The sequence below is a fragment of the Nipponia nippon genome, unplaced genomic scaffold (assembly GCF_047370975.1).
Source record: "Nipponia nippon isolate SJK-2023a ecotype South Korea unplaced genomic scaffold, ASM4737097v1 scaffold_3, whole genome shotgun sequence".
NCBI lineage: Eukaryota > Metazoa > Chordata > Aves > Pelecaniformes > Threskiornithidae > Nipponia > Nipponia nippon.
Genome location: NW_028262347.1, coordinates 34,722,501 through 34,741,772, shown reverse-complemented (window position 1 = coordinate 34,741,772; position 19,272 = coordinate 34,722,501). Strand labels below are relative to the sequence as shown.

The window sequence follows — 19,272 nt, the reverse complement described above, 5'->3', positions numbered from 1 at the left end:
TGCCACACCTGAACTAAAGTTCAGATGTTTAATGTAATATATTACTTATACTGTGGATAAGTGGAAGACAGTCATCAAGATTGAATCTTAAAACATTTCAGTATGTTGACACTAAAGTTTTAAGTCATCTTCAAGTTCGACTTAAAAACTTCCTACTGAATAGAATCATGCAGGAAGTAAGACACAGAGTCTTTGAATTTCCTAGTGAAACTAGGGGATGTTGGATGTGAAGATGTCCGTTGGGGATTTTGGTCACATTCTGTCAAGTGTTCCTTCCCTGTTCAGTTTTTATATAGAAACTGAGGAAAAGACAGACATGCACAAAAAAAGTTAAGGACAAAAGCAAGGAGAAACCTAACCTGAATACTGTTACAGATGCATGGCAAATACATATAAAGGAGACAGGAGCAAGGCCTTCTCTTACAGGTAGTGTGAGAGATGAAGGAAGAGGCAGATGATGGAGGACATGGGGCACTGGGACTTTCTGCAAAGGTGGAGAACAGGAGGAAAATGAAGCAAATACTGAAAACAGGCGCATACAAAAAAAAGGAAACTGGATCTTGTACTTATTGCTAAATTGTGCCTGAAAGATGGTCACATAAGCTTTTTTTTTTTTTTTTTTTTAAATTTTCACACACCCCACCCTATCTCTTGGTCATACCTAAAGTGTACAGTTTTGCGTCAGAGTAGTAGCTGACAGTTGCTTCCAGAGTTGTAAGGAGGCATACAAATATTAATGATGGTCATGTAACTGTACTGCCTGAATCTTCCCTGTAGCTGCTGCAGCTTTTTTAGTCAATCTACAAATACCATTATGATTTATGCTGGCATTATGCAGTCCTCTTGCATGATTAAAATATTCTTAAATGAAGATTCAGTGAGCTGAAATGCCTTGTGTTTGGTCCAAGTCCAAAGCTTGTGAAGCTTGTCTGCTAAAATTTTACAAGTTGTAAGGAATGCTAAAAAGAGGCTTGTGTTTCACAAGTAGACTTTGAAAGTGCCACAAAAATAGCTTGCCTTTTAATTCTGTCAGGATTCCCATGTTCCATTTGTATTCTGAATTTTTATTATTGCAGGGTGATTTCTTCCCCATTGAAGAAAATCATCACAGATGTTACATGTCGTTACAAATTTTTAATATCTGGCTTGTTTTCCTGGCTATTGTAATAGGTTTGAAGACGTAGTTAGTCTGACACAGCCACATGTGGCTGAATAACTGCTGGTTAACCACTGTGAAGTCACTTTCTAACAAAATTATTGGGGAGACTGTTAGAGTAGGTACCTCAAATAGTGACAGTCATCTAAAACTCCTTCGGAAGTTCTTTACCACACACGTTGTTTTCTTTTAAATGTATGGTACCTTCTATACAATTGATACCATTGGTTTTCATTTTCTTCAGTGATAATTTGATCAATGGACATCCAAAAACCAAAACTAGATTTTTTTTTTTTCATGTTCAGGCAAATAATTGTGTGTTTATAAGGGAGGTCAGAGGAGGTGATTAATAGCCTGTGCTCTGCTTTAGCCTCCTAAAGGCTAGTGAGGTGCTTGCGGAGTTACTGCTCTAAGGTTGTCAAATGATAAGTTTACATTTAATAGACAGTGATATGTTTTTGGTTCTGCTAACAAAGTAGAAAGTGATAGAGGATTTTGTGCTGTTACATACTTGTCTTATTCCTATCTTATTTTTGTATAATTAGTTTAAGAATACATTAAACAAATATTTTAGTGCAGTAAAAGCATGGGAAATAACGTTATGCAGAGAGTTAGAATCAAGACTTTGTGTAATGTGATAAATAAATTGCAAAATCCATAGAAACTAATGTTTCTTAGCAAGTTTCTACTATTAGTGTATGAAAATGAAGCTGTAAAAAGAACTAATTTAAACACCGAATTCTTTATGCTTTCTGAAGTCTACGCAAAGTATGAAACAAATTAATGGACATCTCAAGAAATTAATTTAGTTTTGAAGTGAGTATTACCTCCAAGTATATTTACTTAATTATCATTAATCTTTAATTCGTGAGCTGTCCCTCGTAAGCTTTTGTAGGTATCAAGAGTACGTTCTGTTACCTTTGCGGTGAATGTAACCCTTGGCTTCCCTACAAAGACTTCTGCCAAATTGTGGATTGCATGAAATAAACTAATAAAGTATCAAAACAAGAACTCCTGTGCTGCTGTGTGCGACTTACGGTCATTCTTCTTACAGCTTTATGGGTTTTTTTTATGCACCGTAGGCTACCCCAAAACTTGTACTCCTTATTCATTTTGTTAGGTGCTGCAGGCACCCCAGTGGCCTTGCGGCAGAGTTTAAGTTTGCCACGGAGCATGCAGGGTCTGTTTTACAACTGGTGAATGAGTTTGCGCTGTCTGAAACTCAATTTTGTAGAGAGGTATGCTGTCATTGCTGCTTCTGATCAACTGTTTCCCATGTGATCATCCACTGACAGCCATTTAAAAATGTCACTTTCTGTAGTATTGAGCTTTGCTTCTCTAGCATTGAGGCTTCACTGCCAACAGGCCTGCGTTTTGGAATGACAGGAACTGCTATATGCTAACAATGTCATGTGGTTAATTCGTTACTTCTCTAACAGCTTAAATGCTGACTATCTTTGAACGGCAATATCAATATCAGTTTCACCGTGAATGCCATTACTGTCCATGTAGCTATGCCGGCACTGCCTCTAAAATGTGTGTTTAGATGCCGCTTTGTTAGCTTGATTCTGTTCTTTAACGAAAAAGTCTGCACTGAAAAAAAAATAATTTATCTACTTAAGCTGTGGCAGCATTTCATAGTAAATCTTAAATTGTATTATTTGAGGATATCTGTTAAACTGGAGAAAGTAATTTTATGTTCTTAACTGTGTTTGGATAAATGGTTATTATCAAACTTTAATGTATTCTGCTTTTATTAGAATCTTTAGGCAAAGGATATGCTGTTGCGTGTACCCAAGAAGGAGAAGAGAAAAAGCAAGCTTCTGGTTCATCTGGCACTAGAGGAACTAGAAGGAAGTCAGTTAATACTACTCCTAGAAGAAGGTCTGCACGAAACAGCAAAAATGAGACTCTGGGTCAATCTCGGAGCTCACCTCGGTCAAGCAGTTCTGCGTGCGGTGCCCCTGATGGCAATAACCCATCTCTGAATAAACCTCCTTCAGAATCAGAGAAGGCTCCTCCAAAACGAAAGTCTAAAAGAGTAGTTAAACAACAAACACCCGTGGTTAAAAAGAAACTGAGAAGTTCTGCACGTTCTGAAAAATCGCCCGGTGATTCAGTGGAAGATGATGATGTTGCTGAGTCTGAAGCAGTTCTAACATTAGATAAAGACCAGCAGTCAGATAACGAAAGCAATAACACAAGCGTTCCACAGAAAAATAATGCAGAAACGGAATCTGCTAATGGATTGGAAAGCTGTAGTGAACATGCAGAAATTGAGGGAGCTACAGGAGAATGTGAAAAAGATGAAGATACTTCAGGCAATGCAGATGTAAGTTTTTCTGTCCAAGAACCTCCAGTACTAACTTTAGGAGGTGAAAGTCAGGAATGTGAAGTAAAAGGTGTTACTGAAAAAAATACAGATCTTGAGAATCAGGCCATCTGTGAAAGTACTCTTGAACAAATGGAAACAGTAGCTAGTCCCAGAGATGAAGTATGTGACCATGGAACTTTTGAAAAAGTAGATCAGACATCGTGTAGTCCTCAAAATGAATTGATGGAGAACATAGAAACTTCGACAAAAATAGATCAACCTGTAGCTAGTCCAGACAATGAATTGTTGGAATATCCAGAACCTTTGGGAAAAGATCAGCCATTAGAGAGCCCCAGAAGCGAATTGCCTGAGCATCCAGAGGCCACAGAAATAGGTGATTCTGAGGCTGAAGAAAAAACAGCAGTAGACTGTGCAAGTACAAATATTCAAAACTTAAAAACTGTTCAGGACGAAGAACCTGATACATTAATACACAATACTTCTGTGGATAGTACGTCAGAACAATCCTTAAAAGAGAACACCATGCCAGCAAGTGAAGAGGGTAGAACTTCAGAGTCACCCCAGGTAAATGCTGAACATAAACATTTTGGTGAAGATAACAATGAAATGATACCAATGGATTGTGACTCATTTTGCAGTGACCAGAATGAACCTCAGATCGAGCAGTTACCACCAGTTGAAAGTACAGAGCAAGGAGAAGTGAACTCCTTACAGTGTGAGGTGGGAAACTGTACATCAGTTTCAGGACTTTCTGATGAAAAAGATGAAACTATTCCTCAAGAAAGAGAGTGCCAGTCAGAGCTCAAAAAAGATAAAAAGACTCGAACTAGAAGGTCTAGGTTTCACTCCCCATCAACAACTTGGTCTCCTTCTAGGAGAGAGGGCAGGAAATCTCAATCACCATCCCCTAAAAGGGAGATGACCAGAGACAGGAGCTCACGATCACCCAAGAAGGAAACTGGGAGGGAGGGAAGGAGATCTTTATCTCGTTCTCCAAAGAGAGACACGCTCAAAGATGAGAAGAAAACATCATCTCGATCTCCCAAAAGGGAAACTGTCAGGGAGAGCAGGAGATCATCTTCTCGGTCAAGAACTAAGGATTCATCTCCGAGGCAAAAATCTAGATCTCGAAGCAGTGATAGAGATAGTCAAAGAAGAGATCGTGATAGAGAAAGAAGAAATAGGAGGTGGTCTAGGTCACGGTCACGATCTAGGTCAAGATCACGATCTAGGACACGAAATAAAGGTTCTTCATTCTCTAGAAATGAGAGGGACAGTCATTCACCTCGATGGAAAGAGAGATGGGCAAATGACAGCTGGAGGAGTCCCAGAGGAAACGATCGATACAGAAGAAGTGATCAAGAGAAACAGAATGAAAGTCTTAAAAAAGAGAAGGACAATACAGAAAAAAACAATGACGATCAGTGTTCTTCAGACAAGCGGAGGAATGATTGTCCAGACTGGGTAATGGAAAGGATAAACTCCGTTCCTGAAGTCAGGAACAGAGAGAGAGATAAACCACATTGGGAAGACAGCAGGCATGATAATTCAGGACACTCTTGGAATAAAAACTTTGGTTCAGGTTGGATTCCGAATCGAGGGAGAGGTCAGCGTGGCCGAGGTGGGCGTGGAAGAGGTGGTTTCATGTATGGAGACCAGAGTGAAAATCACTGGCAAAATAGAAAACCTCTCTCAGGGAACTCAAACGGTTCTGGGAATGAAACTTCAAGGTTCCCAGAACATCAGCCATACAAGCGTAAGAATGAACAAGATTATTCTTTTGATACGCCTGCTGACAGATCTGGGTGGACATCTGCATCCAGCTGGGCTGTAAGAAAGACTTTACCTGCTGATGTGCAGAATTATTATTCAAGAAGAGGACGCAATTCATCAAGCCCACAGTCTGGATGGGGAATGAGACAAGAAGAGGAGACACCCGAACAAGGTATTCGTAGTTTTGAAATATAAAAGCTTAGTCACAGCTGCAGCAGCCAAGTAAAATCCTGGTCGCATTGACCTATCGAGATGATTAGTTCTTCAAAATAATTCAGGGTGAATGTATAGTCTTTATGCAATATGGAGGTTTGTAGGTCTGGAGTTCGGGGATTTCTTGTGTTTTGATGGCGTTTTGATGGCTTTTTGGTTTTGCTTAAAGTTGAACAGAATTTAGGGACTATGCATCTGAAGAGTGCTACTTCAGTAAATGCATTTGGTTGAAGAGAAAGCATATCCCCTTCATGGTTGGTTTTAGCACCTGCACACCTTTTAAAAAGAGTAATTTTTTTCAAGGAGATTTGCATTTGCCTGTGCAGACCCACACAGTAGATTCTAGAGATGACAAATCATTATGTTGACGTTTATCTTGCTTCTAAATAAGCATTTTCCTCTTTATATGCTTAAAAAATCTAGAGAGATTTATAAATGCAAAACCGGTACTTTTACTGTACTTCAGCATTAAAATTCCTCTAAAGCCTCAATAGAAGTCTAATATTTTTGAGTAATTTATATCTAAAAGGTAACTGCCCTGACAGAAATAAGCTTTTTGGTAGAAAGCGAGTTACCAGATTGATTCTGAATAGCTAAGAAGTCATCCACAGATTATTAGTGCTCTGAAGTAAAAGATAGATGGGAATTGTATTTAAAAACTGTAAAATCCAGTTCTGAAGGCAATCACGCTTGCACTTTCCCATTTTCTCCTTGTTTTGTCTTTCATTTTTATCCATTTTCATCCTATATGCCAGCAGGTTTCTCCCTCTGTTCAGAGACAACTGCATCAGTGGCTTCTTAGTTTTCAGGCAATTTTTTCAACCTTCAGTCTGCTGCAGGCAAAATTTATGAAACCTTTACTTGAAAGTCTTATGTGATTTGCAGACTTTATTTCACAGAGTTCAGGAACAATCACACTGTTATATTCACTTTTGGAATGTGAATTTGGCTGAGAATAGTACAATGATCTCTTAAAACTGGATTAAACAGGCTAGGTTGGCATCATGACGTGGTCCTGGGCAAAATGGTCCTGGGCAACCTGCTTTTACTGACCCTGCTTGAGCAGGGGGGGCTGGACTGGATGGTCTCGATAGGTCCCTTCCACCTCAGTGATTCTGTTATCCCGTGATCTTTAGAAAAGGTGCTTTGGGGTGAAGCATAAGGGTTTAAGTCCCAGTCCCTGTGAATTAGGTGGCAGGGTTCCTCAAGCAAGGGATTCTAAGGGAAGGGCATCTGAATTATAACCCATCAACCATTTCTCAGAAGTAATTTTTTAAAGAAGTGCCACCCCAAGGGTTATTTTTACTTCTAGGCTTTACCTGTTGTACCATTACAGGTTTTTAAACAGCTCTTTCTGAATATGAACATCTCTGAATAATAAATCATCCTCAACGAATTCCAATGAGGAAAAAAACAGCAGAGTATTTCTATAGTTACCAGAAATGGCTACAGCGAGCGTGTGTGAATCAGGCAAAGGGGAGCAGAGCGTTGCATATGTGGTAACATACGACTAACCTTCTGCAAGTGCAGAAGCTGGATAAGTTATATTGTCTTCCTTCTCTTTGGGGGAGAATTACTGTTTCATTGTGATGAAATAATTTATTAGCTGTGCTATGGGAACAAGTAGCGAAAACAGGAATTCAAAATGCAGGCTTCCATAGTAACCTGAACTTTATAAACTCAGAAACTAGCATTTGGCTCCGTGATGTGTCTGGTGATGACTGCTGTGTAATAATGTAATGCAATATCTTCAAAATATTCAGATTATAGAAAGCTTTTTGATACTCCATGAAGAGTTTAGACACCTGGCTTCACTTTTGCTTTATAAAGTACGGATTTTCTACTTCATATACTGTCTGTTTTTCCTTTTGATAGATCCAAACCTCAAAGACCAAGGCAACCAGCAAAGTGATGGTTCTCAGTTACCAATAAATATGATGCAGCAACAAATGAATGTAATGCCACAAGTGAGTGCACAGCACCAACCTATGAATATCTTTCCGTATCCAGTGGGTGTCCATCCTCCCATGATGAATATGCAACGAAATCCTTTCAACATCCACCCTCCAATGCCCATGCATCTCCCTACCGGAGTGCCTCTCATACAGGTAGCTGCTCCCACAAATTTGTCTCAGGGATTACCTCCGCCTCCACCTCCACCCCCACCATCTCAACAAGTCAACTACATTGCTTCACAGCAAGATGGAAAACAATTGCAGGTATGCTTTATCAGAAGCCATGGCAAGAGCAGCATTGAAGTAATACCATTTAAGAGTTTCTTGTATTGAATACCATAGTCTTGATAAATTTATACTTGCAGTTTCTTTCTCTCTTGCCTGTCTTCTTCCACCCCACGCCAAATTTAGAGTCAAAGTATCTGTGAGGATAGGGGTTGTTTTGGGGCTATAGCTTTTAAATAATAATGCACAACACCATAACTGGGGTATTGTGGTAACGAGGTGTTCCAGTGGGTAATGGAACACTGAAAAATTTCATCAATGTTGTCCGTTACCTTCTACTTAGAAGTGCCCCATTTCCAAAACTAATTTTTTTCCCCTTCAAAACCTAATTTTTAAGGTTTAGGAAGCGCTTGAATCCCCTTTCAGCAGCCTGTAGGAAGCGGCCTAAACCTCTTTGTTGCAGTTCTCCCATGGGGTGTAGCAGCAGAGGAAAATTATCAAGTACTGCATGACACCCATTTGTTCCACACTTCCATTCTCCAGCTGTCACTGTCTCAGCAGCTTCCCTGCACACATGCATTTTCTATTCTGTTTAATCTTTTGAGCCTTTTTGTTAATAATTTCCAAGCTTTCTTTCGTGTCTTTTACTTGCCCCTTCTTGCCTGATTCTCCTGGTTTTGCATGCCCTGTTTGAGACCTAACTCCCACTTAATTTCTCCAGTTTCAAAAAGACTCTGTTGTGCTTGGGGCGGGTCAGACCATCTTTTTGTGCCTTTCAAGATATCTTAAAACACCCTTTGTGTATGTGAGCTCCTCCCGTAGCCAGCTGTTTATATTAAGAGCTTTTATATCAGGGAAAGGAATGTGAACAACTTCCAGGAGAATGCATGGCCCTGCGAGGAGATGTAACGCTACATCTGATGTATAAAGGGCTCTTCAGGGTTTGACTGAGGTTTGTGCTTTGCTTTTGTTGCAGGCTGCCTGCTCTAACCTAAAATGCTTTCCCCTGCATTCCAGGTTGAAAAAGTGATGTTCTAGAACAATGATTTCTAACCCTCTGTTTTCATGCATCATCTCTAAAGATTTGAAGCAAACTGATAAACGGCCTACATTCTTTTCACTTTAAACTGCTGTTGTCCATTCATATTCATTAACTTAGAAGAAAAAGAGTTCAGTACTGTGGGAAATACTGAGTGGAGTCACAGGCCATATGAAATACTTAAATACTCTGCAAAGTGAAACAGTAAGATACTATTGGAACTAAAATGCTGGTGGATTGCTTGTTGATTTGATTAATGCCTCTGTAATTAAAATATTTTCACAATTGGAAATTCAGTAGGTTTAACTTCTAAAAATGTAAGAAGTAAGAACGTAGGCTACACGGCTCTGTGAAATATAGTTATCTAGTGCAGCAATAAATAAGTTTCTGTAAAGATTGTGTATTGCTCCAAAATACAGTTATTTGTTAGTGAAGCTCCTGTTATATTCGTTGCTCTTACTGGCTTTCATGGAATTGTGTCCATGAACCTGAACGCCCTTGGGAGTTGCTACTGCTTGTTCTTGGAGCTTTCGTTGAACCAGTCCTTGGTGGGAGCACAGTACTGGTTACTGAATACTGCAGGACCCCAGCAGTCCTTCCTCTTGAAAGGACGATGAAGAGAGCGCACTGGCGAGTGCTAGCGTGCTGGTCGTAACAGCTCCATCTCTCTCTCTCCTTTTCAAGGAGCTCAGATTCCCGTTTCATTATTTTCCATCTGGATAAATGCAGATATGAAAAAAGTAATGGTGATTACGTGCAAAAAAAAGTAGCATTTAGGGTAGCCTGCCAGAAACATGTTGGGAGGATGCATTCTTGGCTTTTGCTAAAAATTACCTCTGTCTGAGGTCTGAGAGCTACTTAATTTCTCAATTCCAAAGTATCAGTCGTACCCGTGGTCTTCTGGTGACGTTTGGCAACGTACAGAAAATGGCTTTTCCTGAAGAACAGATCCTGGTGCTTCGGCCAGCGTTTCACCTCTGGCCTCGGGTAGACTTGTAGGTGTGTTTGTATTTGAAATTCATTCGCAAGTGCAAGCTGAACTTCAGTATGGAAATAAATGTTTTCAAAGCAGCATCATTATGATGCAGGAATGCAAGTGTGGTTTAAGGTAACTTTTTGGACGTATGTTTAGGTGCTGATTTTTTCAAAACATGCTAATCTGATTTACAAAACAGGGCTTCCCATACACTCCTGTGACAAACAGAGAGGTTCTGCAGGCATAAGCTTCCTTCCCCTCGTGCTAACGCCCTCCGTGCCTGTTTGCAGGGTGCTTTGTTTGCTTTGTCACTGCGATCAGAGCCAGAATCTAGCAACCACAGTGGTGACATGGAGGGTGCCTCACTTCTCAAACTTGCTTCCCCCCCCCCCCCTGCCGTGAGTAGATCTGATATAATGTACCTTCCATAATAATGGATAGTGTGGAAATTTGCTCATGAACCAAAGCACGTAGTATTGATGCTCTTTCTGTAGCTGCTGAGACTTCTACAAAGGCATGTTGTCATACTGAAGGATAATGTATTAACTACCGATAACTTTTTACAACAGGGTATTCCAAATGCTGCTCATGTAAGTAATAACATGAGTGCTCCAGCCTTGCCTGCTCCAACGGCAGTCCTGGGAAATGTGGGAACAGTTCAGGGACCAAGTTCGGGTAACGCAACATCGTCGAGTCACATCAAGAGCTCTAACGCAGCTGTAAAACTGGGAGAAAACAAAGCAAGCGTAACAGTGGAAGCCAGTGCAGATAGCTCAAAGAAGGACCAGGCAAGTTCAAAGTTCAGAGTATATTTATATATACTGTTTTATATATTCGTATATAAAATATATATTTTGTAAATATATTTTATATATAAATATAAAAAATTTGATATAATAAAAAATAGCAGGCTACGACAGTACCCCTTCTGTGTAATGTACTCGATACCATCGTGTATGTGATGCTTCCATGGCGGCTGTAGGACATAAACGAGCAAGCTGACTCTTTTTAATGTGGTCGTCTTTAAAGCAGCCCTGTTATGAATATTACTTTAATTGCTGTGTGACAACAGTCTGTTCTCAGTAAAACACAGGCAGCTCTCATGAGAGCCGAAATGTGAGCGAGGGGAGCGTGGTTTTCTGGTCTTCTGTAGCAACTTTTTTCCTGTAGAGTTTTAATTTGTGATTGATTAAAAATACATATGCAGGCAGTGAAAAATAACACTCAGGTTTGTTTTTTCATCAGAAATTGTTAATTCAAGAAAAAGCGGCACAGGAGGTCAAACTAGCTATTAAACCTTTCTACCAAAATAAAGACATCACTAAGGAAGAATATAAAGAAATTGTGCGGAAAGCTGTAGATAAAGTAAGTTGATTAAGTAATCTGAAATGCGTACATTTCAATTGAGGTAGGGTTTGGGGTGGATTTCTTAATCTTGTGGGAACAACTGGTAGTTGCTGGGAGAGGGAATAGGAAAAGCAAAAATACTTTTGTCTTTCTCCATCCACCAGAGCTTTCCTCAGAACATAACTCATTTATTGTGTGAAAGAGTTGAATGGGAATTCAGACGTCTTTGGGAAGCAACGGGGAGGTATTAGGAGTTTCCAAAGTTGTTCTGCCTGAGAGGGAGAAACCTGGGGTGCTGGGAAAACAAATAAATAATGTGGAAAAGTGGCGAATTGACAGAAATGTTTCAAACTTTTTTTTTTGTCTTTAAAACTGTTGTAGGTTTGTCATAGCAAGAGTGGAGAAGTTAATTCTGCAAAAGTGGCAAATCTAGTGAAAGCATATGTAGACAAATACAAACATTCACGGAAGAAAAATCCCGAAGAGGCAGTCTCCTGTGAAAGGAAATAGAACCTGTTTTCAGTTTTTAATTTTATTCTATCTGCAAAGTGCAATTTCAACATGAACCGTTAACTGAAAATTGTACATGACAGTGATTTGAATCTGGTTTTGATAAAATTATTTTTCAGTGTAGTATATAATGTTTTGTTCTAAAGAAATATAGATCTACAGGGCAACTTCTTTATTCCTTTTTAAAAACAGATGTCTAAAAAAAAAAAAAATAAAGGTGTAAAGAAGAATCATTAGGAATGTACGATTGTGTGGATACTTAGATGTACAGCATTTTGACTTGAATAACAGAGTGCATTAAACTAGAAACTTTTGTCTGAGTACATTGGTTTTGGAACAGGTATGTACAGTACATGTAATCGGTCAGATTAAAGTAAAATTTTTCTTTTGATTTCTCCCTAATTATAGCAAAGATAAAATAATGTATTGCCTTGACAAATATTTCTAGTGTTAACTGGACAGGCCAAATGCAGGGGTCACAATGTGTATATAAAAAAAAGCACATGGAGTTGTCTGAACAGAAGAACTGTTTAGATTTTAAAAAGGAAAATCATAAACAGTAAAAGACAGTGCCCAAAACCACGGGCGCTGTACATCTGTTGTAACACCAAATAAAAATTATGCTGCTTGGTTTTGTTTGTGACGTTTTTCAATTTGTTTCAAGATAGTGGGATGAACTTGAATGATTTTTCTGTGCTGAAAGCCCTCAGTCACCACACACTGACAACCTCAGTCCATGTCTAACCCTGCCCTTAGCTAGTAGGGGAGTAGTAGGCTAGAGCTGGATCTTCCGAAACAGAAACCAGTTTCTTCTTCAAGTAAAACCAGGAAAGCTGGAATTCGTTAGTAGGCTTGCGGTTGATCAGAGACCGCCAGTTGTGCCAATCTTAGCTACGTAATACTTTTCTTTGTTAACTAGGGGTTGTAGCAGGGATCACCAGACCGGTATCGCTGAATCTGCGCGCTCCGAAGTCAGGTGCAACAGCTTTTCTACTTCCCCGAGCATTTTTATGCAGAGAGGTTAGTAGAGGTACCACAAGCATTTTAAAAGCAGATGTGGGGTCATTAAATGTGCTGGGGAATGCTTACACCTAGGGTAAAACCGGTTTTACTGAGGTAGCAGCAGGGAGAGTTGCTGAACCGCTGTCATCACTACGTGCTCCTTATGGAAGGAACAGCTTGGGCTCCTCTCAGATTTGAGTGGAGAAGGAGCCTTGCTCTGAGATTTACTCTATTTGTCCCCTTACTCTCACAGTGCTATTAAAGTTGCAGCACTCCCTGTCCGGTCTGGCCACGACCTTTGGCGTTGGCTCAGCCTGGCTTCTGCTCCAGCCCGAGGTCTCCTGGCTCAAAGGCATGAATATAAACCATTTTGACAGAAAGTATCAATCCAGTTTTCTGAGAAATTCTCTCTTCGTAGCCAGTCGTTCCCAAATTAGCTTTTTTTGGCAGAAAACACAGTCTTACCCTGCAAGTAACTTTTGCAGAAGCCTGAGGATGAAGTAAGGGATATACGCACCCCTGTACACACATGTGATTATATAGAGATATATATGTGTAAAAAAATGTGATGTTTGTCACAACAGTTGATCGCTTGGTTTTAACGATAACTTTCTGCAGACTTAATGAAGCATTTGACTGTCTATATTTATTTTTGTGTGCCTAAATAAAAATACTATGTAAATTAGAAACAGATATAATACATTTTCTACAGTCAAGCCAGGTTTTAGATTTTTCAAAATGCTCAGTTTTACACTGTGGTAGCAATTTGTATGATCTCTTGAACTATTTTAAGCTAAAATTGGTTAGCACTTTTTGAAAAATGTTGTAGCAAATTGCTATGTCTATCCTGGTTTATCACGCCATGCGTACTTATTACGTTTTCCTTCTCTGAATTTTTGGATTTTAATGACTTTTTGTATCTTTTGACTCTATACAGTTGAGCCTTGCTATAAAGCTCCTTTCAGGAGCCAGATAAATGTTTTGTGGGCTTTTTTTTCCCTTTCAGAGGAGAGGTGGAAATTGGGTGGGAAGGAAGAAGGGAGGACGGACGCCGGGAGAGGGGAGGGGCCGCTGATGCCTCGTTCTGCAGCTCCTGGCTGGAAGACAAGCTGTCACCTGCTGCCACGTTGTCTGGGCAGTGACTGTAGCGATGCTCCACTGTATTTCAAAACGTAATGAAGAATGACGGATAGAGTAGCATGCGATCAGCAGCTTTATTTTTTACGATGAAAGACTTCAGAACTTATCAGAAAATATGCAGTTCGTTACTATTTCTATGTTGAATTAAAAAAAAAAAAAAAAAAGCATTGCCTTAATACGTAGACTCCCCTCCTATTTTTCCCAAAAAGCAGTAAGGTCTCTGTTGGTGCGACTGCCCGAGAAGGCATGTACTTTACCCTTGTAGTCATGTTTTTGTTAAAATAGTACGAAAACTGTATTTCTATTTATTGAAACTCTTTGTACTGAAAGTCCCCACATGCACTAGCGCTGACCGATGGGGAGGCCGAGCCCTGTCGATGCCTCTAGGGTATCGGTAATCCATTCGATCCCAATTGCCTTGAGGAAAACAATTGCTAAACTGTGTACCTTCTGTGAACTGCCGCAAATCAAAAGGGTTTTCCTTGCACTCCTTCCACTGTCCCACTGTGCATGCTGCTTGAACGTCTCGTCCTAAAGATGTATCTTAGGAGCACAGTGGCTGTCCAAAGTCCACAATACGGTGTTTGTAGCATAAGGCTGGGGTGCTGTCTACTGAAAAAAATACTCTTAAAAACTAGTTTTGTGTAGTGCTTAACAGTTTCTAATAAATTCTTTTCACTAAGCTGTAAGTAGTCCGTGTTTGGTCTTAAATGATTCTGGCTCAAGTGGTTTAATTCAGAACACAACGTAAGTACTCTTACTTCTCTCCATGTGCATATTTAACCACCTTCTGTCTTGTCTGGGCTCCCCCTCCCTGGCAGCTGGCTTGTTTTCAGTGAGTCGGTCCTTGCCCTGCCTTGTCTGGCTGCAGATGCTGCAAGCTGAGGAGAAACAAACGGGTCCGTTTACGGCGAGTGCTGCAGTGGGGATGCTGGGTACTGGGCCTGGGTTATCATCTGCTGCGTGGACTCAAACCCACTAGGCCGTGTCCGACACACCAGAAATGCCGATCAGAACAGTGGGCTTCACTGAAAGAGCCCATGGACAATTCAGCACAAGAGCTCTATTCCAGGCATCGCTTTAATTCCAGGCATCGCTTTACTTTCTAGGATTGACCCCACTGTACGTTCATGAGGTGCCTCCATAGGTAATGCAGACGCAAGCTGCGCAGGAGCCCACCGCCGTCCTTCAGGGTGGCTGGATGCCTGCTCTGTGAAACTCGAGGCAGCTTTGTGAGATTTGGGTTGGTATGGCTGGGTGATAACAGCCAGGGTGGGCAGGGATGGTCTTACCTTGATGCTGCTCACCTGGCGTCATGGGTCGGTGTCTACTAAAGGTGCCCTAACAGCTGGGCACGGGGGCTGAGGAAAGAGCACGCTGCTTTGAGGAGCAAGGGCGGAAATTCGGGTCAAGCCTTGGGTGGCTTGGTGAGGCTTAGAGGTGTCAGTCCCCCGAGGCCGAGCCTTCCGAAGGAAGAAGAGCAGGCGAGGCATGTCCTGCGGCTGTCATTGCCCAGCGAAGCTGGGCTAGTGCCACCAGCTCCCGCTGTGGTACTCCAGGAAGGGTTTGGTCACTCGTGAGTATGAAGGTACCTCAAGGAGATGGAGATACAGTTAAGATCCCTGCATCAGGGGCTGAGGGAAGACACACTGAAGGACATTATTTCCAAGAAAAGATGGTCTTGAAGAGGAAAGCAATTTAAACTAACTGACTGCAGTTAATTAATTAAAAATGTATTACCTAAGTTGTAAGCCAGTCTTACTTCCATGTGCCTGCAGGGGCCATGGACCTTTTCAAGCATCCTAACAGCAAAAATTGTCACTTCATTTATTGTTGCAAAGGGCTTTTCAGTACATCGGGTCGACTGACTGAGTTACGGCCACTGCCTTCCCCTCGGCCTTCATCTGCAGCTTGCTGCAAGCCGCACGCAGGCATCACAGACGTCGATTTTTGCACGTGCAAAGATCTTGATCAGTGTGTAAAACAAACAGGTTGGTTCCAAAGGTGGACTTAACACCTTTTGAATCATGGCGATGAAACTACTCTGGCAAAGATTTTCATTATTATGAAGTATTGCAATCTTCACATTAATCAATAATTTATAAAAAAAGTAGAGACAAGAGTAAGAATAATAAAGTAGATTACTGAAATTGGCTATTAAAGAGCACTTATTAGATGCAGCAGCTTTCAAAATAATGAATGTAGCATCTATGAAGATTTTTAAAAAATCACTAAACTACAGATTTAAAAAAAAAAAAAAGCACAATTAACTACTTGCATAAAAGGAGACGAATCTGTGAGAAGGCACAGGCTGGGATATGGAACTGGACTTAAAATTGACTCTCACTTCTCCAGTATCACTCACTCGCAACTCCCAGAGCCTCACACACCAACAGTATGCTTTCAGCCTGCTCTTCATTTTCATAGACTGTGCAATAAATACAGGGGATTACAGCAATGCAGTAGACGCTCATTACCCACAGTAAACAATCAATCAAACCCAGAGCGGAAGCCAACACAGAGAAAAATTACTGCAGGAGCCAAACCCAAGGAATTTTGGCAGCAGGTTGTCACATAATTAGTCCTGAAGTGTCGCAGAAATTAAACCTACAACCACTGAATTTTTTATGACGAGCATCAACCAAAAAGAGCCAGGGATTCCTAGATGCTTCGGTGCAGTAGCAGGTGGGATTAAAGACAATAAATAACAACTCTTGGAAGTCAGTGTTTACCAGTAAATCCCAGAGCCTTTTACAGAAATTCAGGGCTCTCGAGGACCAGGAAGGTAGCTTACACGTGGTGGGTAGACTCTCCTCTAACACACGACAGGAACGTTGCTGCCTTTTTTTCCTGTCCATGAGATAGTGGGGCATCCGATGTGCAGGTATCTGCAGTGCAGACGTTCATCAGGAGCCCTACAGGCCAAAGCACGGCCCTGGCTCGCTCTGCCCAAAGCCAAGAGGAGAGGCGAGCTCCTCGCGCGGGCAGCAGGAGGACCAGGGGCCCCCGGCCTTGCCTGCAGGCGTGAAGCCCCGGGGCACGCAGGCACCCAAAAGGAAACCCATCATGAGAGAGCACCTAGGAGAAAAGGCTGTCGCACGCTCAGCTTGCTCAGTCGTCATTATTTACCACTGCGTGGCACCTGGTGGTTAAATGACCGTATCGGACTGATAAACTCCAAGATATTCCCCCTGAAAATATGATGACGTATCTTGGAGGCACAAGATCCACCTCTGACTTGTCTTTCACTAATGCCAATACACTACAGAGCTGCTGCTCCCTGTGCAAAGCACATGGCTTTGCTATGTAACCTCAGCATCCCCGAAACACGAGGCATTAAATAACCAACCGGGGGTGCGGGAGACCTTCCTCCCCGCGGGGTTCAACCCCCTCCTCCCTCTCGCTGGCGCAGGGCAGCTCTGCAGCCGCCATCACCAAGCCGAAGAGGGCACCAGGCGATGGACTTCCATGGCCTTGCGTCAAGCCCTAAGCTCCAGCCTGGTGTCCCAGGGCAGTTCCTAGAGGGGAATTCAACAACTATTTAAATTTAAACAGTTCTAATAGACATACAGCGATACTTGGTAGTGGGGGAAATACAGAACACAGCCCTGCAGCATAGGCACCTTGTGTTACATGGGCTGTGGCAAGTGGATTAAATTTTTGATGCGCTGTGGGTTTTACTACAGGGTTAGCTGTAGGTCAGTTGGCCGAGACTTCACAGAGGCTTATGACAGAAGAGAGATTTGAAGCTGCGACGCTTCTAAGGCCTTCCGACGGCAGGTGAGGCAGGTCGGACAGCCCCGCCGGCACACCGCGGTGCCCCGAGCCGCTGCCCCGCAGCAGCAGCAGAGCTCTCGGGTTGCGGTGGTTGCATCCCGCCTGAGTGGCACAGGGAGACGCACCCAGAACAGCACCCACCCCCTTTCCTCACTACCCCGACGACATCTAATGGGATGACATAATCATATTAACGTCTGTAATGGTGCGTGCTCCCTGTTTCTAAGATCTTATTCCAAAGGAAAAAGCAAGAAATACTGGCCCTTCTTCCTCCCTTACCCCTCCCTTCACCGGAGACTGGCAGAGCGACTCAGCTCCAGCTAACCTTCCTGGGGTTAGCCAGCGAGGAGCCCACCAAGGCCAGCAGCAGAACTGGGATGAGGGTACAACCTCCCATCCTAGAGGACGTGTTTCATACTTTATGATTCACCGCCTAACTCCATCCTAAACAATATAAACACAGAGCACCCTGCCCAGCGACAAGGAACACGCAGACATCTGGGTATCAGAAAAATGTACTCTTAGCCAGGACACCAAGTTACCTGTGGACAAGCGGATTTAAAAGCCCCGAGAAACAAAAACAGCAAACCCTCTCAAAATGCAGTTTTCAGCAAATCCACCTAAAAGGTATTCAAAGCCTACCTTAAACAGCTGCCCAACGTAAGAGCGGACGATAGACCTTACCATGAATAATACATCTTTATGAGATTTTTGCTATTCTAATATTGCATTTCTTCTCACTTAAGGTAAAAAGCCATCAGTTTATCCTGCCTTTTTAAAGGTATCAGCTCAGATTACTCTGGTTAGCTTATGACAGGCAGGGAGAAGCCAAGACACAAATGGCAACGATGTTGCGAGAAACAGCGAATCGTGGTACAACCATGCAAAAACCAGCAGGCTGGTAAAACCAACCCAAGATAGTATTGAAGTCACGGTAGTTTAAGAACATATTGCCATCTCGCCACAAACTGGTTATAACTTTACTCGCAACAATCAGCCCTGAATTCCCCGCCGCTTGAAAACGATTCACAAACTCAAACCCCTCCGTGCAAACTCCCCCCCACCCGCTGGATCCAGCTACGCAGAGCGCAGCCCCGGCAGGGCTGCGGCCCTGGGCGTGCAGGCCCACCCTCCGCCACCCAGAAGGACGCAGAGCCACCTTTTGGCTCCACAGCCTTCAACTCGCTGCCCGCGCCAGCCGCCGCGGTCTGCGCGCGCATCGCGTTACCCGGCAAGCGAGAGGACGTCGGCCACAAAGCTCTCTGCAGCCTCCCGTGCAAGAACAGCTGACAGCCTAATAACTACCTGGTAGAAAAGGCAGAGGAGGGAGAAGGAGCGCGACGAGATGATTACGGGTATCCCTAGCTGTTGCATGTCATCGAATCACAATAAACTGCTGATTTATCTTCCCACAAGGCAGGGCAGTACCGTGATCTCCACGTTGCAGCAGATGAGACACGTGCCGTGACTTGCTGCAAGCCACGAAGGAGATCTTTGGCAGTGATGAGAACTGAACTCAAACCTCGCTACGTGCACTCAAACCTCGCTACGTGCTCCAGTGCTTCTCCCTCTGGGCTACTCCCCTTCAAAGCTGCAAAGTGAAACTAATAAGAAAAAACTGAAAACAAAACATTTTTAGTAGCAATAAAATTCTTTGCATCTAGGATGCACTTTGCCCCAAACTGTAGGCAGGCAGTAACTAACACTGATGGCTGCACACTCCAGCCCTGCCACCACACACTACAGAAGAAACACCAGGCACCGTATCATCAGGGTCTGGAGCACAAGTCTTATGAGGAGCAGCTGAGGGAGCTGGGGTTGTTT

At 42.4% G+C, this 19,272-nt stretch overlaps 1 protein-coding gene across 10 annotated transcripts in view; it reads left to right on the top strand.

Moving 5' to 3' along the window:
* SCAF11 (SR-related CTD associated factor 11) overlaps positions 1–14,362 on the top strand; it is a 50,320-nt gene extending 35,958 nt beyond the window's left edge. For 8 of the 10 annotated variants that reach the window (XM_087764069.1, XM_087764067.1, XM_087764071.1 and 5 more), the window contains 5 exons: positions 2,917–5,436; positions 7,353–7,696; positions 10,242–10,460; positions 10,918–11,037; positions 11,401–12,167. In XM_087764069.1, the coding sequence (XP_087620195.1) occupies positions 2,917–5,436; positions 7,353–7,696; positions 10,242–10,460; positions 10,918–11,037; positions 11,401–11,529 (3,332 nt within the window). In that variant the 3' untranslated portion in view covers positions 11,530–12,167. Of the gene's footprint in view, positions 1–2,916; positions 5,437–7,352; positions 7,697–10,241; positions 10,461–10,917; positions 11,038–11,400; positions 12,168–12,448 lie in introns of those variants that run through there. The other 2 variants (XR_015706221.1, XM_087764072.1) reach the window with 2 other exon arrangements.
* Positions 14,363–19,272: the final 4,910 nt, after the last annotated feature.